General features: G+C 56.4%; 1 protein-coding gene across 1 annotated transcript; it reads right to left on the minus strand.

The window, feature by feature from the left end:
- Positions 1-20,919: 20,919 nt before the first annotated feature.
- Positions 20,920-22,963, minus strand: HES1 (hes family bHLH transcription factor 1). The gene is made up of 4 exons (XM_064152905.1): positions 22,768-22,963; positions 22,588-22,683; positions 22,408-22,495; positions 20,920-21,702 (listed from the first exon to the last, which is right to left on the minus strand). The coding sequence occupies exons 1-4, from the start codon at positions 22,873-22,875 to the stop codon at positions 21,218-21,220; spliced, it is 777 nt and encodes a 258-aa protein (XP_064008975.1). The 5' UTR covers positions 22,876-22,963; the 3' UTR covers positions 20,920-21,217.
- Between the last annotated feature and the right edge of the window lie 1,090 nt (positions 22,964-24,053).

Here is a 24,053-nt window from a genome sequence, read left to right on the forward strand (position 1 = left end):
CAGAGCAACCCTGGGGGTAGTGCCAGCATCAACTTGGTGCCTGCTGTCTCACAGGCCTTCATTCTTTCTCTTATCCCAACAGCAACAGCCAAGCCTCCAAACCCTGCTGGGTTTTCTCCTAGCACCGCTGGCTCCTGAGCCCCACGTGCAAAAAGCACATTTCTCCACCAGCAACGTCGTTACTGTAATGGGCACAACGCAGTTTACAACCCAATAAAGCCCACCTCCTGTGCAGGCTCCCCTTAGCACAGCCCTACGAGGAGAGGCTGAGGGAGCTGGGATTGGTTAGCCTGGAGAAGAGGAGGCTCAGAGGTGACCTTATTGCTGTCTACAACTACCTGAGGGGTGGTTGTGGCCAGGGGGAGGTTGCTCTCTTCTCTCAGGTGGCCAGCACCAGAACAAGAGGACACAGCCTCAGGCTGCATCAGGGGAAATTTAGGCTGGAGGTGAGGAGAAAGTTCTTCCCTGAGAGAGTCATTGGACACTGGAATGGGCTGCCTGGGGAGGTGGTGGAGTCGCCGTCCCTGGAGCTGTTCAAGGCAAGGTTGGACGTGGCACTTGGTGCCATGGTTTAGCCTTGAGCTGTGTGGTAAAGGGTTGGACTTGATGATCTGTGAGGTCTCTTCCAACCCTGATAATACTGTGATGCTGTGATACTGTGCTGCTAACGCTTACAAGATGTGCAAGGCTGCAGGGCAGCCCTGGCGACCAGCAGCCGCTGGCGTTTGACACCGCTCTGCGGCCAGCCCCTGCTGATGAAGCCCAGGGATCAGCCTCCCGCTACCGGCAGCCCTGCGGCCGCTGGGTGGTGGTGCCCCTGGCAGCGCCCGCTCGCAGCTCGGCGGCACGGCCCAGGGCTCTCTGCTGCCTGTGATGGGTGCCCCTCACCGCAGCCCGCCCTCTGTCCCCCCTCTTCCGCAGCTTGGGGCTGTTTCCAGCCCGGTGCCTGGCGCAGCTCGGCAGGACGCCCGGGCAGCGGAGGAAGCTCGGCATTGTCTCCCAGCGGCGTTGTGATCACACACTGCGGCTAACGTGATTTACATCCCGCATCCGACCTCCGCGACTTCAAAGCTCAGGCGACAGGGGGATTAAGCAGAGGGACTGGGGCCAGGGGAGCCAGGGGAGGCCCGGCTCACCTTTGAGCTCCCCTCATCCCCTCCCCGCTAGACCCGGGATAATCACCTCCCTTTGTGCTGCCGGGGAAAGCCGGGGTGCAAACACAGGGACCTTGTCAATATTGGTTTTTGAGAAGACTTTTTTTCTGTTCTCCCATGTCTGCAGTTTTTGTACCCAAATCCCCCCGAGGCTGCCCAGTCTTCCCCTGGGAAATCAGGATCCCAGGGGTCCCCACTAACACCGGTTATTGATTGAAATTTCACACCCACCTGTTTGCACACAAGATTTAATTTGGTTGATTCTTCATGCCCTTTTCCTGCTTAATCATCAACCTATTGACCTTAATATTAAAAGAGGCTAAGGGTGAGGGAGAGAGAAACTACATTTCTGTAAGAGAACAAAAGCTGACAGAGAATAAAGTAGGCACAGCCAGGCCTGAGCTAATGAGTCCCTGCCACACACAGGGGCAGAAACCCCTGTGTGCTGCCCTAGCTGGTCCAGCACTCCTTTTCCAACAGGGCACTTTTCACTGCCTGTGCCTTCCCTTGCTGCCCTTTACAAGACCCACAAGGTTAAGGCTAGATACAGTGGGAGCCCAGCCAGGCTGAGCCTGGGCACATACCAACCCACTTGCACAGGGCGACCATGCCTTGTTGAAACACCTCCTGTTTGGTGGAAGATGACAGCATGGCAGCAGCAGAAGCAGGCAGAGGTCAGAAGTATCCTTGCATACCTGCATGGCAAGCACCAGTCTGTACTGTGCCCCAGTGCTGTGCTGCACTTCTTGCACACACACATCAAAGCAGCATCCATGCAGCAGCATCAATGCAGCAGCATGGAGCCAGGCCCAGCTCAGCCAGTGCTTGCCCAGCGTGCACCTAGGAGTAGTGCTGAGCTCTATCATGTTCCAGCAATCTGGTTGGAATGCCCTGTGAGCTGGGCTTGGGCCAACAGCCCAGCTGAGCATCTCCTGCCTGGTGTGAGACAGCCCCAGGACTCAGTTTCGCGGCCAGTTCTATTTGTTGTCTTTATCATTGATCTGAATTAGGGGATTGAGTGCACACCCTCCACACCACACTCCACACCCCACAGTAAGTTTGCAGACAATGCCAAGTTGGGTAGGAATGTTGGTCCCCCTGAGGCTAAGGAGGCTCTGCAGAGGGATCTGAACAGGCTGAATTGATGGGCTAGGGTCAATGGTATGGGGTTCAACATGGGCAAGTACTGAGTGTTGCGCTTGGGTCACACCAACTACATGAAATGCTACTGGCTTAGGAAGGAGAGGCTGGAAGGCTGCCTGTGGCAAAAGTGGACCCAGGGGTGTTGACTGACAGTCAGCTGAACATGAACCATCCTGTGTCCAGGTGGCCAAGAAGGCCAACAGCATCCTGGCCTGTATAGCATGGCCAGCAGGAGTAGGGAAGTGATTTTACCCCTGTACTTGGAACTAGTGAGCCTGCACATTAAACACTGGATTTAGTTTTGGACCCATCACAACAAGAAACCATTGAGGTGCTGGAACATGTCCAGAGAAGGGCAGCAAAGATGGTGAAGGGTCTAGAGCACAAGTCTTATGATGAGCAGTTGAAGGAACTGGAGCTGTTTAGCTTGGAGAAAAGGAGACTGAGAGGAGATCTTGTTGCTCTCCACAATTACCCAAAAGGAGGTTACAGCGAGGTGAGGGTCAGTGTCTTCTCCCAGGTAACAAATGATAGGACAAGAGGAAATGGCCTCAAGTTGCACCAGAGAAGGTTTAGATCGAACATTAGGAAAAACATCTTCACTGAAAGGGTTCTCAAGAATTTGAACAGACTGCCCTGTCAAGTGGTGGAGTCATCATCCCCGGGGATACTCAAAAGACCTGTCAATGTGGTGCTTAGTGGCGAGGTGTAGTGGTGGACTTGGCAGTGCTGGTTTAGAGGTTGGACTTGATGACCTCCGAGAACTTTTCCAGTCTAAACAATTCGATGGTTCTATGACCCTGTGAACGGCTACCCCAGCTGTGAATTAAGCACTGCACCATCTCGCTCAGCCCAGGGGCTGGCAGCCCGCAGGGGCAGCACTGGGGTGTGTCTGCCATTGTGCAGCGGTCTGGCAGCCTCCCTGCTTGCTGTGGGTCTGGTTGCTCTTACTGAGCACAGGCAGGGAAAGGGAAGGAGAAAATGCCAGCGGCAGGGAAAACAGCCTTTAACCCTCCCGGTGGAAGGAAGGGTGGAACTGTCCATTCTCACTGGTTGGCAGGATGCACAGAAACTCGTAGGGCAGGGTCTTATGCTCATCTGCCACCTGCCCCACAAGGTGCCAATCTGTGCTAGGACTGTGGGGGCAGCAGGAGGGGCTGGACGTGCTGATAAAGGCAGGACACAGCCTGCACGGCCTCAACTGTGAAGTGTGCACACTCATGGGCACTGGCATATGGCTGCTCCTTGGCAGAGGCATATGTCCAGCCCAGGGGTGAAACCCTTTGCCTGTGGGGTGCCAGCTAGCCCTGACCTCGTGAATCTCTGACCACCTTCCCTGCATCACTTTTCGCAGGGAAGAGTTCTCAACAGTGTCTGCACTTGCAGATCTAATCCATCTGCTGGAAAACAAAATAGGGGGGTGAGGGGGGTGGGAGTGTGGGAGTGGGGGGAGTGTGGAGGGGGGCAAGAGGGAAAAGGAGCCTTATTTTTTCCCCTGCCCTGACTTAGCTGACGTGAAACCCAAGCTGTGTGGGAGCCTGCGAGCGTGTGTGGCTGCACTCACACGTGTGTGTGGTGAGCTGCTGCGTCCTGCCCTGGCCGGGGCTGCGCCGGGGGGCGTGCGGGTGCCTGAGCGCCGTTCCCGGGGGCACTGTTTCGCTCTGCAGAGTGCGGTCGTGTTTATTTAATATCTGACGTCCCTTCTGTCTTCAGCGCTGACATTAATTGCCAGACAATGAGCAATGGAGCCCAGATGTTCCCCGGCGGTGGCCTCCTTTCCTTCACAGTGCTATGCGGGTGATAAAAAAACCCAAGCGGGAGTCATGCTTGGAGCTCTGCTGCTGCAGAGCCACCAGCAGAAGCGCGGGCAGGGGGCCTGCAGGTCAGTGCCCGCAGCTGGGGCTGCACACATGGGAAGCTCCTGGCCCAGCTCCTCTCTGCTGGGATTTGGGCACAGGCAGTGAAGGCACCGGGAAGCAAGGGCCGTGTACCGACCCTCCAGCACACAGGCTGATTTCCAGGACCTCCTCAAGTGCCTCCCAGACCAGACTATGGCAAAAGGCTTTTGCAGTCTGTGCCCATTTGCCGCACTGCCAGCATGCTCGCTCGCCAACCACAGAGTAGCACTGCAGGCTGTCACTTCACAAATGTCCTCACTTGAAAACAAGAGGCAGTTTTACAGCAGGCATGGCTTTGCTGGAGAGTGGCAGGGCCAGTGGAGCTCCCACACTACAGCCGAGCACCCTTGCTGCAGTGCTGCTGCTCTGCAGGGGCTCTGGGTGCCCCTGACATTTGTTCTCGAGAGGTGGGGCAGAATCAGTGAAGGGCTGCCAATGGATTTGTGAAAACTGAAATGGCCAGGCTGGGCAGAGGAAGGCAGCAACCCCTCTCTGTCCTCTGCCATTGGCAGGGCATGGCACTGAGGCCGACATGCAGGTGGTTTGTGGGGAGGCAGCCTAACGTCTTGCTCTGCCAGGAGCTTAGAATGCACCCACTGCTAACCATTACCCGTAATTGTTTTAAAGGAATGAGTTATTAGAACAAATGGCACTAGAGATGAAGGCATGGGGTGGTGTTATTTTTAGCAGTGATGTCTGTCAGGGTGGCATCACTTCCTAAAGGGACGCACGTGACAGAGCGCAGCCAGCGAGCCCGCCTGACCAGCAAATAACCTCTTGCATGGTTTCCATATTGTCTTTTTAAACAGGAAGGGAACATGATACAAATGCTATGTGAATTATGATCTGAAAAGTTTTCCTGGCAGGTTGTCACAAGAGTTGTTAGTGTCATTCTCTGACATGCACACTCAAAGCCTTTCTGCACCCCTGCATTAGCTGTCTCGCCCTCTGTGAGGACAGCCAGGCTGAGTGTTCTTCCCCACATCTTGGGTCAGACCTTTTGTCAGGTGCCCCCAAGATGTGCTCTCATATCAGCACCTCGGTCACCAAGTTGGGCGCAGCTTGAGAGATTGTTGAGCTGCAACTGTCCCTGTGCCCCAGTGCTGCAAGGCTGGGAGCAGCTAAACAACCCCTGGGTGGTTGCACAGGAGCATATGCCACCTCCTCTCCCCCTTTGGTTGGCCGAAGCAGGGAGCACTCAGGGGCCCACTTGACTCAGAAGGGCTGTGCGTGTGGGCGAGGGTCCCTGCCCGCCTGTGTACTCATCTCCTTCTGGGCTGCCTTGGCTGTGGCTTCACACAGAGCCCAGCTGCGCTCTGGCCGGGGAACATCCGCTGTGGAAACCTGGGAGGAGCTGACAATCCCCAAAGATTGGCTGCACACCCGGCCAAGCAAGAGCTGCTGGCTCTCAGCCTAATTCATTGCAAATGTGCTTCCATGTGGTTCCAATCTGGAGCCTTTGCTCCCCCTACACTGCCCCCCTGGACTCGGCAGGGGCCAGGATCAGCTGAGCGGGGCAGAGTTGGGAGCAGCCCCAGTGTTTGCCTGGGCACATGGCAGCTGCCCAGATCCCAGACCCTGAGATGTGTCTTCTAACTAGTCCTTTCCTGGGGGAAACAGGGAACTTTTACCTTCCAAAGGGCTGAGACCGGTTTATGGCAAATTTCCACTGAGGACAGGATACCTGGAAAAGTCCCCACTGTGCTGTGACCTGTGGAAGGGCTAAGATCACTCTTTTTGGCACTTAGCCCTGCCCTGGGCAACATCTTCCCATCAGGGCTTGATTTTCACCTGCCACTGGACAACTTGTGGTGCTGGCACTGGGTGGCAGCCAGCAGTGGCCAGCACCCTTATTTAGCTGTCATTTTGCCCTCCCCAGTTGTTGGCTTCCTTCCAATCCTTGGGTGTAAGTGGACGTCCAAGGTATGGCATCACTTCTGCCCTCCCGGACATCTCCTGCCAGGCTGGCAGAGTTCAGGGCAGGAGAGACAGAGTCTGGTTCCTGTTTGCTGCACTCCTTATGGAGAGGCCTAATGGAGCTTCTGGCAGAGCTGCATTGCTGCCTCTGCACTAGCCTGCCTGCCAGGCTCTGCTAAGCTGCACCCGTCGGTCCCTGAGCAGTGTCAGTGACATTGTGTCACCTCCCAGCACGTTGGCTCCAGCAGAGATGTCCCCAGGCACTGCTTGCTGAGCCAGCGAACTCTCCTCTCCCTGCATTTCCTTCTTGCACTTGAAGCATCTCCCTCAGAAACAGGGATGCTCCCTCAGCCCCCCAGGACCAGCATGGTGGGAACTCAGTGCCAGAGAGCTCCCTGCATCAGCCCTGGTGAACACCGGCAGCACCAGCACCTTCAGGTGGGTCTTCTCCTTGCACACACCTGAAACCAGCAGAAATACCACATATTCATTTCAGACCCTTCCATTTGAGGGTCCTTCCCTATCTTTTGGGCTCCTTGGCTGCATCCTGCAATGCCACTTTTGTGCTACCAAGCAACTTCCAGCTCAATTTAAAATTAGCCCAGGCTCAAGCACCCTCTTCCCACCCAGCTCACGCATTTGGAAGGAGATTGCATGAAAGCTTCAAAATAATCAATAACAAATTATCCTGTTAAGCAAAGTAGAAGCCCCTCTCCTCTGTCATATTTATAGCTGGATTAAAAACGCCTGGCACAAGGTTAACCCTCGGAGCATTGAAATAAAATGGCATAAAATGAGTTCAGTTCTACTCAGGTTTCAGGAGAAGCCAAGTGAACCATGCGGGGGAGTGAGCGGGGCCGGAGCCAGCACCTGCAATAACATCTTTGGTGTCGCTGCAGGAGCGGAAAAGGAAATGAGCAGTCAAGGAGCCGGGAGCAGCACGGTGGTGGCTGGGCTCTGGCTGCCACCCTGCCACCTCTCACCGAATCCAGAGCCCCACCGCGGGCAGGGCTGTGCTGCCAGCACTCAGGGGTGGCTGTGCTTTAGCCATAGGCAGCGTGGTCCTCCAGGGAACCTGCAGTGCCTGCGGTGCTGGGAAGCGAGGCACGGACTTGTGGCTGGCGCGGCGAAGATGGGGTTTGTCTGTCAGCCTGTGTCTCCAGCTGTCAGGGTGGGTCTGGGTGCCAAGAAGGGACAAATCTCCCCAACAAGTGCTTTTCAGTCGTGGGGAATAAGCAACTCAGCTGAAACGCAGAAGCAGCAATGATAGCTGAGGAGGCTGTGAGGAGGACACGTGCAGATACTGCCCTGGAAAGGGCTTTGCCACATGCTGCCACTGCAGGGAGACGCTGGGATGAGCTTGGGCAGACTCTACAGAGCACAGGCTGCGTGAGAAACCCTGACCACATAAGACAGAGCTCACTCCCTCCATAAAAAAGCCAAGCTAACTCCTTCAGCAGGGCTCAGGGCTGATGTCAGCATTGCAGAAGCAGTGCTGAGGTCTGTGCTGGGGCAGAGGAGAGAGAGATGATGCCTGGACACCATGCAAGGCGTTGAGCCCGCACTACAGCGGAGTGCTGCCACCCCAGCGCAGACAGGCATTGAGCTTGGCCTTTTAAGATCAGAAGGGGTTTTGAATTGACATTAGCTCTGGTACGTGGAGGGGAGTGTACAGCAGGGTAATTAAAGTGTAAGAGCAAGGCTGGCTTTGCCTTTAATGGCTTGCAGCTGCAAATATTTTTCTGTCTTCTCGAGCTGTACTTCTCATCCTGGCCAATTAGGTTGCCATGTGTGCTGCAGGAGTGAAAATATAGAAAGTGAATAATCCTCCAATTCTGCTCCTTGCTGCAGAGGCCTTTGAACCTCTGGTTGCCATGGCTCTCTTCCACCCCAGCCCCATCACTGCCCCAGCCAGACCCCTCTGTGCCTGCCCTGGCTCCCCTCCTTGCGGCTGAACTTCACCTCTAGCAAATCTGCCTAGGCATCACTGCGATTCATCTTCAAGCCTTTCTGATCAAAGCTGGGGACTTCCCCCTCACCCCCCCACTGCTTTTGCCGAGTTTTACAACCATTTTCCCTTTTGGATGCTGGTTTTCTGCCAAAAGTTCCACTCTAAAATCAAAAGGGGCAGTCCATTAATAGGAGGCAGCTGTAACAAATACACTATTGTGTTGTCTCTTCCAAGGTACCCAGGATTTTTAATAAACTGCGGGGCGTGGGGAGCTGGATGCTTCCAAGAAAGGGGAGGCAAAGGGGTGGAAGAGGGAGCTGGCAGAAACTGCAGTGCCATAAAACGCAGCTCGGCAGCAGCACGGGGCCCTCGGCACGCTCGGCGCTGCGTGGTGGTGGGAGAGGTGCAGGAGGCACTCGGAAGCCTGCCGGCTCCCTTCCAGCTCCGGGATCAGGTATCAGTCGGGAAACACCGCTCCCTTTGATCCCTGCAGGCTGAGGAGGCTCTTTGCCAGGCCCCACGTGGTGAAAGCAGGCTCTCTGCTCCGGCTGTCCTCGCCGGCTGCCCACGGCTGCGGAAGCAGCTCCCTTCAGACGCAGGAGCTGCATGTCCAGGAGGAAAGCAGGGAGCCAAGCCGGCTGGGGTGCACAGAAGCTGCTTAGGCTGCAAATGGGTCTCTGGGCTCCTCGAATGTGTGAGATATGCCGAGTGGGCAGCCACAGTGCCTTTAGTCCTAGACGTTCCGGTGCATGGAGGGGAGCTCAGTCTCTGCAGGGACTCTGCCCATGGCACTGGGACTGGCTTTTCTCTGTGCCTTGGTATCAGCTGTCCAGCCCTGCAGTGCCAGCAGCCTCACTGCCCTGCTTGGCACAGCTTGGCCCTTGGCTGCCAGGCTGCAACCTGTCAGCACCGCTTGCCTGGGAAATGCCAGACACATTACTGCACTTGGCAGTAGCAGCTGACCCTGTGGCATCTGCAGCCATGCCATTTCCCAGCCCTGGGGCAGCTGCATCCTCACCAGGGCAGCCCCCTCCTAGCCACGTGCTCGGCCTGGGAGATGGCCTGTTGGCACAGCACAGTGCAAGGGGCCGGTGAGACACTCTGTTGGGGTCAAGGGCAGTGGTGCACCAGCTGGCAAGCTGGTAGGGAGCTCTGGAGTGGAGTGTAAATCCGAAGCAACCACAGCTGTTAAGAATCCAGACCCTCATCCCTAGTTGGGTTTGGGGGTCTCCCTGGGCAATATCAGTGTTATTCCTGATTGAGGTTCAGCCCAGCTGGGGAAGGTCCCTGAGATCAGAAGGCCCCCGTGAGCTGGGGAGGATGCGTGTGCCTGCTTTCTCTGGTCAGGAGCCCCATCAGCTTGTGGCAGAGCTGCCAGAACAAGGTGGATGGAGCAAACCCCAGCTGGAGCTGCCACACTGGCCAATTCAGTTGAGCAGTTCCACTGAGTTGCAAATCCCTGTGGCTCTGCCCGCTGCTCCTGTAGTGTGCAGGGAGTAGAGGACAGGGAGATGAGCTCCTGTGAGGAAGCTTGGAAGCAATGGGGCAGAGAGGCCAGCCCTGTGGGCTCACCATTGCAACTCAAGGTGAGGACGGGCCAGGAGCAGATGGGACCTGCTCTGCTGGTGAAAGAGTGTTTCTGCTATTTATGCTAAGCGGTGGGAATGCTTCTCAAGCATTTTGGATGGCTCTGTAATGAGGCCGGCCTAAATATGCCAGCATTGTTTGTGCCGGACAATTAAAAACTCCCCCTTGCCACATTAACGGTGTCTCTGGTGGCGGAAGGGCCCGGGAAGGCGCGGGTGAGGGCAGCCCACAAAGCCCTCCTTTTGTTTCGTGCTCCTTTGAACCCTCTCAAAGCCCCCGTTTCAAGGGGTGGCTTTTGTTTTCTTTTCAGCGGGCCTGAACCCAGAGCCGCCTGTTGTTTAGCAACACAGAAATGTGACCTTAATTGACTCTGCTCTCGGGTGCACTGCGTAAATCACTTCTGGCACCCAGGGGGAGTGCCTGATGTGTGTCCCCCCTTTCCCCAGCCACGGTACGCCAGGGGAGCATCTTCTCACTGGCTGCTTCTGGTCCCCGGTGGAGAGGGAACCTGGCGCTGCACACCCCCTCATCTTGGGCTGGCAGGAGAGCAGGATGGCAAGTGGAGATGGGAATACTTCTGCCCCCGTGGCAAAGGGTTTCTTATTTCCACTGAGGAGCAGGGTTTCCCCTCTGCTCTTCAAAGCCCTTTTGCAGCCAGTGCCTCCTGCTCGTGTTTACAGTCCAAGTGGGCTGGTGAGCCTCCTTACCTGCCTTTCCCGGGACTCACCGGGTTAATGTTTATTGCAGGATAGATTAAATGATGATGATACTGATTAAATGATGAAAAGGTAACAACTCCTCCTGCAAACGTCTGACACACACTTAGCCAGACAACTTATTTGTAGGATACCAGGGGGCTGATACATTAACAGATATAATTTGCAGCCTCCCAAGGAGAGGTTAAGGGCTGGGAGCAGGACTCCTCAGGAGTTGCCCCATCCCTCCACCTCGCCTGCCCCGGCCTTAATCAAGTGATCATCTCAGTCCACTCCTCAACAGCCTCCTCACTCTTTTCAATGGGGGGAAATTTGCAGACAAATTCCTGCCAGCGGGATGTTGGAGCTCTCCTGCGTGGCAGGATAAAGATACCTGTCACCTCCATGCGGCCCCGCCATCAGCTCACGCTGGGATCCTCGTTCAAGGAGCACCATGCTGATACCCTTATTTGATTACGCCTCTTCATGCCTTCCTCTGTGCAGGAAGGACTATTCAGCAGCGGCATCGCTCTGCTCCCACCACAGGCTGGCCCTGCTGCTGGCCTTTTGTTAGCCCTGCTGGCGGCACGCCGGGTGTCAGGATTTCAGGATTGCACGGGGGGGGGGCCCTATGCCAACCCCCTCTGGGCCAGGACTCTTCTCAATGCTTTGCAACAGGGCCCTGGTTAGGTTGGTGGGTTTTAACCACAAAACTGTAAAAACGAAGGGGAAAATAGAATGCAAACAGAACCGTGAATGGCTTTGTGCCATAAGTTGTTCCTCCTGCTTCACCATGGAGACACAGCGGCCCAGTACCTGCTAGCTGTACCCAGCAGGAGATCCTAGGGGCATGTTACCTGAGTGCTGCTGGCTACTGTGTGATCCAGCTCCCCTGTGGCCTCAGGAGCTTTTGGTTGGATTTGTGAGCTTGCAGAGAGAGGATCAATTGTCCCTCTGCTTGAGAGCTTGAACCTTAGCAGCTGGATCCCTTTGGCACAAGGTGCTTTTGCCTGTGAAATGCCATTTCACAGATTTCCTGGCCACAGCCACCCATTCCGTGCCACACTAACCACTGCCCCCAGACAATGCCACCTGTGCAGTGCCTTGTCTCAGGGACCAGAAGCAGCCATCTCACTTGCTGAGGAGTGTGTCCTCTGCAGACAAAGCGTTTAAGTAGCTAGCCACTCTGTTCTGCCCTAGCCTCCCAGCCCTTCTGCCACCTTCAAACGTTTCTTGCATCTTACTTTAAGGTAAAAGATGCTGCTCCAGGTGATGCTGGTGTGGGACACCCCAGCCAATTCTGTAGCAGCTCAGGGAAGCCAGCTTGGGTTCCTGACTTTCCTTCTGGAGTTAATCATCAGACAGTTAGAAATATGGAGCATTTGGTTCTTGTTTTGCTTTTCCCTGCTAGATTAAAGAGCTCTTAAGTACCTGGCTTGTTATTTCTACCGAGGTACTTATGCATCAAGGTCCTTGTGACTGTAATGAAGTCACCTCTTGATCTTCTTCCTGATAAACTAAGTAGGCTGAGTGTCCTGTCTGCCTCCATCTGAAACTTTCTCAACCCTTTTTGCACCCAAGGGCTGCAGTTTCTCTGCAGGCTTTCCAGCCTGGAGTACAGCCTGCTTTGGTGAGGTGCATGGCCTTGAGTGTGCCAGCATTTGACCTGCTGGCGCAAAGTCACTCCTCTGTGCCAGCTCCTCTAAAACAGTCTTTACATCTGCAGAGCCAGTGGTTGGAGGGATGGGGTGGCTGCATAAACCAGGTTGTTGTTGCTTGCACTGCTGCCTGTGGGCTTTGGACATCTCCCCCTTTCCCCACTTCCCCAAAATTTACTCTGAGTATCAGCCACCCTCCAATCTCCCTCCAGTGAGCTCTGGGTAGCTGTGCAGAAATGAATGTGGTTGGAGCAGAGCATCTCTGAAAGAGAGGGGACTCTCCAGAAGCCAGGGAGGGAGCTGGGTGTCATGTTTATCTGCTGAATCTCAAGAACAGCTCCAAGCCCTCAAAGAACCCAAATGGATTCTAATACCAATTGCTGCCAGTTTCTCCACCTTAGCTGCTGATGGCCCCACACATGGCTGTCTGGAAAGTGGTGATCTGGGTGGCCACAGCGCAAGGTGTCGGCTGCAGGAGCCCAGTCGCTTGGGTCAGGGCCATGATACAAGTAGCGTCTGTGGTCTGCTGACTCCAAGGTCACCGTGCAGAGAGAAATTGCCACTGCATTTGTAAAGATAAAAGGACATTGTGGTACTTAGTTGAAGTAATCACCGATACCTTACCGTTGATCAAAACAGGCCCGTTTAGCAGGTGTTTCTCACATTTGGGCTAGCTCTTGTTAACAAGTGCTTTTAGCTCTGCAGGGAGCATCCCCTGGTCTCCAGTGATGTGCTGTGCTGTGCTGGCGCTGCTGCCCTCTGCACACTCACTGCCTGGGCCAAAAAGTGGCATTTGTTGGACTCAGGTCACTGCCCTCCAGCAAAAGGGCTCTCGGCTGAGCCCCAGCAGCATGTCCTGCCACCGGCATCTCCTGAAAGGGACCTTCCGCCACAGCCCTGGCCCATTGTCCGTGGGGATAATTGGAAGGAGAAGTGAAATGGGGCTATAATGAATTCTGCTGCTATTCAGTGGGGCTGGGAGGCAGAAAGCTCGCTGCTCCTGCCAAAGTGCTGAGGTTGCTACTTCCATTCTGCGGCCGGAGGGGAGGTCTCCAGAGGGCAGCTCGCTATTGAGGCGGCTCCGGGGTTGAAACAACTCCCAGTGTCTGACGTTTTACTCTTTCTGTGCGAATATGCCCCGATGTGGCTGTGCACGGGCTCCTTCCCCGAAGGCTTGGCAGAGCTGAGGCAAGCTGCTGGTGCTCCGTGGCTTGCACAGTGCAAGGCTGTGACCGCATGACACATGGGGGGTGTCCTCATGCCTGTCACGGTGCTGTGCCGACATCAGCCTCAGCACTGTTGCCCTTTTCCCCAGGCTGCCCTCAGGGACTCTGCCAGGCCAAGTTCTTATTCCTTCCTCCCCGTGGTCCTGCGCGAAGCACCTTTAGCCTTAGTGACCCCCACCTACTCAGACCCCAGACCAATGCCTGATTCACCCTGGCACCCAGCAGAGCAAGCACAGCTTCCCCAGCATTCTGCTATGGGCTGCACACACCACCGTCCATGTTTTGGAGAGTGATGGAGCAGCTCTGGGGGCGGGACCCAACCTGGTGGTGGATGGAAAATCTGTGCTGCTCTTTGCAGGCACCCTGGGGTTGTTGAAGGGCCTGATGGTGAAGTGTCTGTGTGGTCCCTCCTGCGCACAGGCAGAGCCCCATGGTGGGCAGCTCCTCTCCCACATTCTGTCGATGGTAGCTGGCTGTTTCCAGATATCCTGCATTGTTCAGCTCAGCCCTGCTGCAGCTGCGGCCAAACTCCTGCTAGGGTCTTGCATGCAGGGTGGGGTTCTCCCCTCTCAAAAGCTTGCAGCCCCTCCTGGCAGTGTCCGGCTGGAGGCAGGGAGCCTGCCAGGGGCAGTCCCTAGAATGCTGAGCTGGCTCAGGTACACATAGCCTGGTTTTGTGGTGCTTTTGCCCTTGGAGAAAGCTTTCAGTCAACTTGCCTGAGCTGCAGAGGTATTGGTGCCAGAAGAAGAGCTGGCAGCCTGCACGGGGGTTGTCCTGCACATGAAGGCTGGAGAGAATGTGGGGGTCCCCAGCTGCCTCCACAGCACAGGGGGGTAGATGAGAACAGTGAGCTGTGTGACAGGCTAGTCCACATAGGTGCTGGCATTGTTTCTCCCCTGAGATACACTGGTCTTATTTTATGACCAAACACTCTTTAAGCAAATGCATAAGTAAATCCCATCCTTGACCTGGTTTCGAACCTTGGAAAGGGATTTGGGTTTTTTTTTCTCTGGCCCAGCAAACTGGAAAGAGGTACAATCAGCAAATCACTGGCAGTTATGGCCATGGCGATGCTCTGCATCAGTGCCATAAATGAGTGGGCAGGGAAGCCCAGAACACAGTACCCTGAAGAGCAAGGCAAGACAAACAGGACTTTGCTTCCAGGTTTAGAGCAAGCTGCAGGCATCCCCAGGGCTAAATGCCTTCCCAGAGAATGGTGCTCTGCTAACACCTTGGCTCAGCAAGGCTTAGCAGGCTGTCATAAGCCCTAAGGAGAGCCCTCCTGACCTCCCCAGGAGACAACTCCAGAGAGCAATAAACTGGCTCCTGTTTACTTTGGGAGAGGGATCTCAAAGGGCTTTAACACACCAGGGACAATTCTGAGCTGTGAAAACTGGCTGACACTGGAGGCATGGCTGGAGCAGCCTATAGTTGCCAGCAAATGCATAGGGCTGGGTAGGGTCTGAACCCCCCCCATGAAGGATGTGGGGCCACGGACAGTTTGTCTTGTCAAATCTTTTCCTGTCCTGTTTCCCATGGGTGATGGTTAACCAGCCCCGTCGGCAGCATGCTCCTCCAGACAGGCAAACACCAGGCGATAAGGAAGCCCTCACCCTGTGCAAGGTCTGTTGTGGGGGGTGAGGGTTGGAGGGAGGAGTGGTGGCTATGCTGGTCTGCCCTGCTGCGGGAGGAGCTCCCCGCATATGTGTTCTGACCTTCTTGCTCGCTGCAGTGCTGGTTGAGCAAGCACAGTGCAGCTCCTGGCCTTGCCGCTCTCCCCTTCGCCTGTTTGCCTGCTTCCCACCCCATTGCCCTCCCACATTCATCCAGCTGTTGGCTGGCCGTGGTGGTTCAGTTCCTTGTCCCTTTGGGGAGACGTGACCCCACTCACCTAGTGCAGAGCGCCAGACCCACTCTCAAACCTCCACGGAGACCTGACCCAAACAAGCAGCGTCGCAGGCAGGGGGGCTGCCCACAGCCTCCGCCTGCAGCCTGACCGCACGCAGCTGAGCCCAGCAGGGAAGGCGGCGAGCGCCAGCACTGCTTGCAAGCACTAACAGCTGCCTGGAGCCTGCTCAGAAACACCAGCCCGGGCTGTCCAGCTGCCAGCCCCTCTCTTTCAGAGCACAATGAAAGCTGAAGGGCGGCTGAAAGCAAGCCGCTCCGTGGGAAGGGAAGTGCAGAGCTCTGCGCTGCAGGACAAGCCCGTGCTAACCCCATGGTGAGGAGTGGGGCTTGGCTGTAGGGTTAAAAGAAGCATCCCTAAGGCCCACTGGGGTCCTTGCAATGAGACCTTCGTGCAGCTGCTGATCAACTAGATCCCTCCCAGGTGTAGAGCGGGGGATGAGGGCTCCAACTTACCATTTACCATATGTGGGACTGGTTCAATTTGGAACGCTGTCTAGTGAAAGAGTTTGTCTCAAAGCATCATCATCCCAAAGCTTCCCCATCCCTTCCCAGGTTCATCATCTTCCTCAGCTTCCACCACAACACAGCCCTGAAGGATATCCTGGTCCTTTCTCCGTAGCCAGGAAGGGGTCCAGTATGACTCTGCATTTACAGATTGCAGTTGAACCCGAGTGCAGCAGGCCATTTGCTCTCCCCCTACAAAAACTGGATTCATTTCATTGCTGGGACAAAGGCAGGTTGTCTTCCAGGTCTGGAGCTGAGCCTGTTGCTGATGGAAGCAGGGGTGGGGCTCAGCCTGATACTGGAGCTGCCAACAAAACCAAATGTTTCCTGAGCCAAATAGAATCAGCCTGTGTTGGTCCTGCTTTATACCAGTTATGCCTCAGTGAGGATGCTGCTGGGCTGTGGTGGGCTCAGGCCCAGAACTGTCTCTCTTGTTGACCATATGCCCTGTGTATATCAGCGCTGCCAGAAGGCATGGAGGTTTATCTGCTCCTGGGCTGCAGCAGGGCTGGGGAGCTAAGAGCCAGGCAAGATGTGTAACTGCAAGGTTCAGCATGTGTCTCTACATCCTGCTCAAACTCTTGGTACAAACACTGTCCAGATTTCCAGCGTCAGAGGGAGAGACACCAGCCAGATTGTTTTATGGTTTCAAGAACTCCTAATGTTTTCCAGAAAACAAAGCTGCAGCCCATCTTCTGGAGCAGGAAGAGCTGCGGCAGCCTCCACTCATCGTTGACAGCCTTCTGACCTCCTTGGCAGCCAAAAGAACTCAACAAAATGCAGGGCACCCTTGGGAAAGGCTCTTGAAAGGTACTCTGGTGCATCCGCATGCAGTGTCCCTGTCTGAGGACACAAAGAGAGGCATGGCTTTGCAGGGAGCAAAAGAGTGACCCGGCCCTGGCTCCCAGCCCCTGGGCATGTCCCAGCCCCATAGTGATGCTGGCTCTCAGCCTCTGCTCTAACAGAGCTGCCTGAGCTACCATGCTGGTGTGCTGGCAGGCTCCTTACAGCTGCTCTGCTTTTAATTAAGTGAGACACTGCTTTTGTACAGCTGAGCCCCTCAAGAGTTCGGGTACAGAACCTTTGCCCCTGCGGCTGGGCTCCTGCTGCTCCCCCTCTGTGAGGCAGGTGAGGGGAGCTGGGGCCAGGGCCTTTGAGAAGCATGGGCCAGGGCAGTATGTCCCACCTGGGCAGGACATTGTCTGTGTCCACATGGTGACAGGGCACAGTGCAGGCTATGCCATCCCTGCTACTGGGTGTTTGCTCTCTTCAGGCCTGAAGGTGAAGCCCAGGGTTCTTACCCTCATGGGCAGATAAGAGTTAATGCCCCAGCAGTTGTGCTGAGCTGGCTTTATCGGCAATAAACCCTGGCTGGAAACAGCTTCTTAATCATTACAGGTTTCAGGTAGCCCTTCCTCCATGACTCTCTTTCAGCAACAGCACCTCTACCCTACCCTGCTGCCCCAGCACCACCCTTGGCAAACATTTTGTGGCCAGCTCCCCTTCAGCCCTGCAGTGCTGGCATGAGGGACACATGCCCGTAGCTCACTTTGGGTGCTGGCCCAGGGCTGAGCCATAGCTGTGCCAGGTACTGTTGGAGAGCTGGTAGCCTTGGGGCACTGCCCTGCCATGGCTGTGCTGTGGACACAGCAGTTCCAGGGCAGGGCTTTTTGGAGATTGCTCCTGCTGCAAAAGCCGGTGAGAAATTTGTCCTGTCCCAGCTGGGAGCGCTGCCCCCAGCACCAGCTGATGGCGTGGCCAGGAATGTTTAACCATCCTGAGAGGAGTCATTTGTCTGGGCTGCCCCCTCAGGAAATCTATGCTCCGCAGAACAAACCAGGCTTTTGTTTGACTCGTTTCACTTAAAAACATGTGTTATCCTGTAAATCACAGGTCCCCATCCTTGCCCTGCCCTGCCCTGGGGGCGGTGGAAGAGCAAAGGCAGCCTGGAGGCTGGTGCAAGCCTGAGCTCCCAGCTGTTGGGCTGTCCGGGAGCCACGGAGCTGGAGCACCCTGATCACCGCAGCCAGCCACCCCCCGGGAGATGTGGTGCTTAGGGATATGGTTTCAGGTGAATCTTGTTGAGTAGGGCTATAAGTTGGACTTGGTGATTCGGAGGCTCTTTTCCAACCTGGATGTTTCTGTGATTCGCGGTGCTGGTCCTTGGGGGCTCTTGCCCTTGGCACCTCCCGACTGCCTGCCTCGCTCCTCCCGCACCGCGTCCCCGCTGCTCGCCTGCTTTTCCACCATCCCCACGCACCCTGCGGGCTGCATGCTTGGATCCCTGCCCAAGACCGAGCAGCGGGCACAGGCCCTTGGCAGGAGCGGGGCCGGTGGCTGGGGACAGCCGGGTAGGGGCCGCGGGGCCGGGCGGCGTGCGGCGGCAGGCTGCCGGCGTTCGGCCTCGCCGCCTGCCAGCGGGGGCCGGCGCAGGCTCGTGTGCCGGTGGCAGCGGCTGCTCCCTCCCGCGCTCCCCACGCTGCCTGGCAGCCCGCCACCGCACCGGGGGTTCGCTCCTTTCTCACGACCTCTCAGGTTCCTGCGCTCATCTGGGAGCTATTCATTTCCTGCCAGAAAACAGCCTTGCCTGCTAAAAAAACCACCTTGGCCGCAGCGCGGCCCAGGGCTTGGTACGAGGCTCTCCCGGCTTAAATCATAAAGCCCCGGCTGTCTGGATGGAATCAAAGGCAGGGCCGGCGGGGGGGCGCGGGGGCCTGAGCCATATGGTAGCACTTAAGAGCCAAGGAGGAAGCGAGGAGGGGTCTCCGCGCTGCTCCCGAGGAGTGTGGGAAAAGTTAATTGACTTTAATGACAGGTTTCCCGGGACGGCAGGCTGCGGATGACGGGAGGGAGCTGCAGGGATATGAAGAGCAGCCACGGATGTAAGCCCCGTGGTGGGTGGGGGGCATGGTAGGGTGCTGGGAGGAGGCAGGCAAACGCCCCTGGTCCTGGACTCCCGTGCAGGTGTGCTGCCGACGGGTGAAGCACCATTCCCTGCAGCTCAGTTGCTCTCTGGGCTGCAAATGCATGCACTGGCTTGTGGCAAACCACTTGCAAGTCCAGCAGTGACAATCTGGAAGGGACAGATCTGGCTCCTGCCTTCCCTAGGGTCCTCTCTGCTGGCTGGCAGACATGCTTCACCAGGACGTCCAGCAAAGTCAACAAGACCTGTATCCCATTCAGCAGTTCCAAGTCCGGTCCCTTTTCCTACCCACCCTGCAGAGCCACAGCCAAACAAGAGGCCACCATCCAGCAGCTCACCCCTGTCCCTTCCCTGGCACTCTCTATCCCTCCTTTATCCTTGCCAGCTCATCCCACAGCATCAGCTGGAAGGCACTTGAAAGGCAACTCCTGCTCATAATGATCCAGGGACTCACAGCTTGCATTTGTCATCCCAATTTGTCATGGGCTCAGTGAATTGGCATCAAGAGTGCAGCTCCTGGGAATTGCTCTGATCCCCTCAAAGCTCCCAAACTCAAGCAGATCTCTCATGTCAACAGGCTGTGGGATAAAGTAAACAAAGCTTTGGAGAAACCGGTCCAAACATGGCATATCACTTTATACTAGGCTATTTAAACTCCATTAGCAAATAGGTTCATCTTGTCTTTCACTCCTGGATCTGCTTGATGTGCTCTCCATTAGCCTACAGCAAAATCTCCCTTCCTCCCCACCCTCCCTGCCCTTTCTCTAGTGTGCTTTCCAAACGAACTGCTCCAACGGAAAAAAGAAAACTCTAAGCTGGAACAACCTCACTTCTTACAGGTGATGTTACAGATCTGCATCAGCTCCATTGCAGGCCATCGAGCACCAGGAGCTGGTCTGATGCAATTCCCAGAAAGACAGGTCCTGCAAGAGCTTCTTTTAAACACAAGGTGGGCTCAAGTCCTGCCCTGAGTACTTCCAGTGAAGAAAGGTGATGCCATGGCTGGTGGAAAGAAAAGCAGGCTCAGCTTGTATAGCTACATGCCTCCCCAGGGACAGCAAATCAAATGTTCCCAAAACTCAAGGGAGCAATTCAAACAGGTCAGCAGGGCATTGGGAGACAGAAGGGAAAGCTTCTCTGCAGCACTCAGGAAAATCAGCTCCTTCATCCCCTTTTAAATGCCCAGATCTATTCAGTACACCCTGCAGAGAGAGATCGTGGACACCCTCGACCCTCTCTCAAAAAATGCATCTCAAGGCACATTTTCAGATGTGTTTGTAAACAGGGAGAAAGCAGGGAAAGCTGGAGAGAGATTCAAACCCCAGCAGATTTAATGCTTCCACACTCTCCTCAGCTTTCATTTCCCCAGCACCTGGATACAGTCAAGCACCTGGCTGATCCAGACAAAATCCAACAAGCTTTTGCAGCAGGATTTGGAAGGAAACCCCAGTGGATTCTGGCACATTTTAAAGCTGTCCGCTCTGAGTTAGAACTTGTTAGGGGAGATGCAAGCTGTAACCTGAGACAGTCATTCATGAGGCTCGCATCTTGCCTGAAAAAGGGGCATCCCCAAGTCAAAGTGGTCAGTTGCTGCTCACACTTATAGATAGTCCACAAGTCCACACAGCCCCACGCCACTGCCCCAGACACATGTTTTCCATATACCAAGAGGAAATGCCCAACTCTATCAAAAACACATGCAGAGCATTAATCATCAAACAGAGCCTGGCTGGTACTCAGGGCCGGGAACAGCTCTGTGCTTTTAAGTCCAGGTGAAGGCGGTGCCCAGCGCCTGCTGCAGCCTGTCAGCCGGGAGACAGGAGCACTTGTGTCAGGCTTGTCCTGCAGAGAGCCACTGGTTTCGTAATACGAGAAGCTGGCAGGCACCGCTCTAAGTCAACTGACTGAAGTCATTTGCAATTTACACCATGGCCCAGGAGTGGGCCCCTCCAGGTCCGGGACAGAGGCTCACCCAGGCAGCCTGGACTCAGAGCCATGGAGTCTCTGTGCAGAATCCATCTTGCTTTGCTTGGGCTATTCCACTCCATCAATCTGAGGAGCCAGGAACAGAGCAGAGGTGCCTTCTTAGTGCATTCACCAGCTCTGCAAACATAAGCTCTCTTTAACAAGTCTGCTCAGCCGAGCTGCTTCCAAGCAGCCATAATTACATCTGCCTCAGGGAAGGGAGAAGAATCAGATGATTTCACAAGACAGGGGGGACACAAGAGGATCTGAGTGACAGCTCCAGTCTAGAGAACAGGACAAGGCAGCCTTGGAGTATTACAATCCACAGGCAACCAAGAACAAGCCATAGGCTGGGCTCCCTCCTCTTATACACACATGCCAGCACTCCAGTTTATCTCCAAAGGCCTTCCAAAATGGAAGAGACTTTTATTTTAAGAGCATTCAAAATAATAATAGTAAAAAAAAAAATTAAAAAAAAAATGGAAAAAACAAACCCACCCTCCCCCAGTCTTTGGCGTCACATAAGGAAGGGGAGGGAAGAGAGAAAAAAGATTCCGTGTAAAACACGAAACACTGTCGAGGGAGTGCTATGGTACAAAGGCACAATCCAATATGAACATATAACCTATGTACAGCCGTGCTAGCAGCACGGGGTGCTGTGCTCAGTCCAGTCCAGTGACTGCCACCCTCACCAAGGTCTCCAGACGGAGTCAGCTGTGCTAGGTGGTGGGCCAGGAGGCGAGGCAGCAGTGGCTGCTGTGGGTGGGCCGCCATACAGGGGCAGCACAGCACCACCAGGAGCAAAGGCAGCGCTGGGGATGAGGAAGGCAAATTGCCCATCGGAAGCTGGCAGCAGCTGGAAGCCACCGTACACCTTGGCTGCATCAGCACCTGGCTTGCAGGGCATGCCTGCAAGCGGTCCTGCACCACTTCCCGGCGGCACCAGGGGTGGCCCAAAGGCTGCGGCTGGTGGCAGTGGGGGTGGTGGTGGGGGCGCTGGGTAGTTCATAGCGTTGATCTGGGTCATACAGCTGGCCAGGTGGCCCAGAAGCCGAGTGCGCACCTCAGTGTTGACACCTTCGCAGGTGGAGAGGAACCGTGTCACCTCGTTCATGCACTCGCTGAAGCCGGCACGGTACTTGCCCAGCACAGTGGGGTCTGTGCTCAGCGCAGCTGTGGGTGGAGAAAGGAGCACAGCAGTCAGCATGCTCTGCAGGGACTGGGTGTGCAGCCCACTAGTATTGCATCCTGCAACCCCTCTGAGCCAGAAATCCAGGCAGGGAGTGCAGCCCCCTCTGGCAACATCCCCCAGGTACGGAGGATCTGGATGGAGAGTATGGCCCCTCCTCTAACAAGCCTTTCAACATCAGGGACCCAGGTGGAGAACAGACAACATTTAAGAGTCCTCTTACATCTTTAAGCATTGTGGGTCCAGGTTGGGAACAGTTCCCCTGGGTAGCTCTTGTGTCTTCTGCCCCCTCAAAAACAGATACAGGTGGGGACCACAGATCCACTATTAGAGGGGTATCCAACCTAAGCCTTCCTAGTGCTGGGGATACAGAGAGCATGGCATCCCTTCTCAAACTCCCTGTTCTGGAGATACAGGTACAAAACACAGTGTCCCTCACCATCCCCTGGGGACACAGGTGGGGAATGCCGTGTCCCGTATGGTCATTCAGTACCCAAGACGCAGGTGGGGAGCCCACTGGCAGCCTGTGCTGGGGATACAGGTACAGAGCACAGTGTCGCACCATCACTCCCTCGTGCCGGGAATACAAGTGTTGGAGCCAGGTATTCCCGTTACCCTCACTACCGAGGACACAGGCAGGCAGCACGTCGCCCCCAGCCCTCCTCCCTCCAGTTCTTCCCGGGACTCACCGGTCATCTGGGCTCGTTGCAGGCTCCGCAGGTGCTTGACCGTCATCTCCAGGATGTCAGCTTTCTCCAGCTTGGAATGTCGCGAGCTCTGCAGGTACAGGCGGGGCTCAGACCGGTCCGACGGCAGTGTCGGTCCCCCCACGCACCCCCCGACCCGGATCTCCCCCCCCCCTCGCTTACATCCTTCTTCAGCGCGTCCAGGATGAGCGTCTTCAGCTGCCCTAGGCTCTCATTGATGCGCGCCCGCCGCCGCTTCTCCATGATGGGCTTGGAGGACTGCAAGAGAGGCGGCGGTCAGCGCTTGGGTCTGCTCCGTCCGGCACTGCCCGTCTCGGAACCAGCCGTGCCGGCCGCCCTTACCTTCCGGTGTTCCGCCGCCGTCTTGGGCTTGTCGGGCGTCGCGTTAACGCTGGCAGGGGTGGCGGCCACCGGCGAGGCGCTGCTTTTCTCCATCAGGTCGGCCGGCATCCTGCGCCCGCCCCGGCAGCAGGCGCCGCCGCGGAAGAAGCGAGGCCGAGGCCGCAGCGGGGGGCGGGAGGCTCCGGCGGGCGGCGGGGCCGGCGGGTGCCGCGCGCCCTTGGCCGCCCGTACTTATAGCGCGGGCCGCACGCGCGCGGCTCGTGTGAACCGTCCCCCGCCGCCGTTCCCACACTCGCGCCCAGCCAATGGGCGCCGACCGCACGCGGCCCCGCTCGTGGACGGCGCCCGCCCATTGGCTGGGCGCCGCGCGGCGGCCGCCGGCCAATGGCGCGGGGCGGGCAGGCGAGCGGCCGCGGTTAACCCCTTGGGCGCCGCCCGCGGGGGTGGGAGGACATGGCCGCGGGGGGAGGGCGGCGGCCGCTGGGGAGCGCCGTGCTAATTACCGGGTTAATTTGCGCCCGTGGCAGGCGCGGCACCGCCCGCTCCCCTCGGGGGCGCTGACTGCCGGCCTCGGGGCGGGCTGCGCTGTGGGGGGCCAGGGCCCTCCGGGGTGATGACTTGGACGCGGCGGTCTGGTCCCAGCTATAGTGCCCGGAGCACAGCTACCGTATGCGAGGCTAGCCGCGGCCTCTTGTGCCAGCCACGGTGGCCCACGTTCTTCTACGGTGCCCTCAGCTAGCACCGCCACGGCTACCCGCGTCGTTCCACGGCGGCCTGCCCCTGCCCACATGCAAGTGTCACCAAAGCCGGGTACCGTCAGGGTCCCGTCGCTGCTCGGAGGAGCGCAGGGCAGAGGGCAGGGGTGCGTGGCGGCACACGGAAAGCCGAGGGGCAGCCGTCGCTGTGCCTTGCGCTCCCCGGCGCTCGCACGCGTCGGTGGCGGAGCAGCTGCGGTGCGGAGCGTTCGCATCGCGGGGCAAACGCGAAGCCGCAGGGTGGTGTCTGTCCCGGGCGCGGGCCCAGCCGGTTCGGACAGTTTGTGGGTTAATAAAAAAAAAAAAAAAAAAGAAAAAAGGTATTTTGCCTGAGGACTTGAATCTTCCCTCCCCTCCGCTTGAGTGACTTTCTCACACTCCTGTTCCCATAGTCTGCCAGCTAAGCCTGAGTCATCCTGCCAAGAACTAGACCGGGCCTATTCAAAGATGTGCTCACTCGCGCTTGCTTTCTCTCTCTCCTTTTCTTTTCTCCCTTTCTCCCTTTCTCCCTTTCTTTCTCCCTCTCTTTCT

Source organism: Pogoniulus pusillus, chromosome 13 (assembly GCF_015220805.1).
Source record: "Pogoniulus pusillus isolate bPogPus1 chromosome 13, bPogPus1.pri, whole genome shotgun sequence".
Classification (NCBI taxonomy): Eukaryota; Metazoa; Chordata; class Aves; order Piciformes; family Lybiidae; genus Pogoniulus; species Pogoniulus pusillus.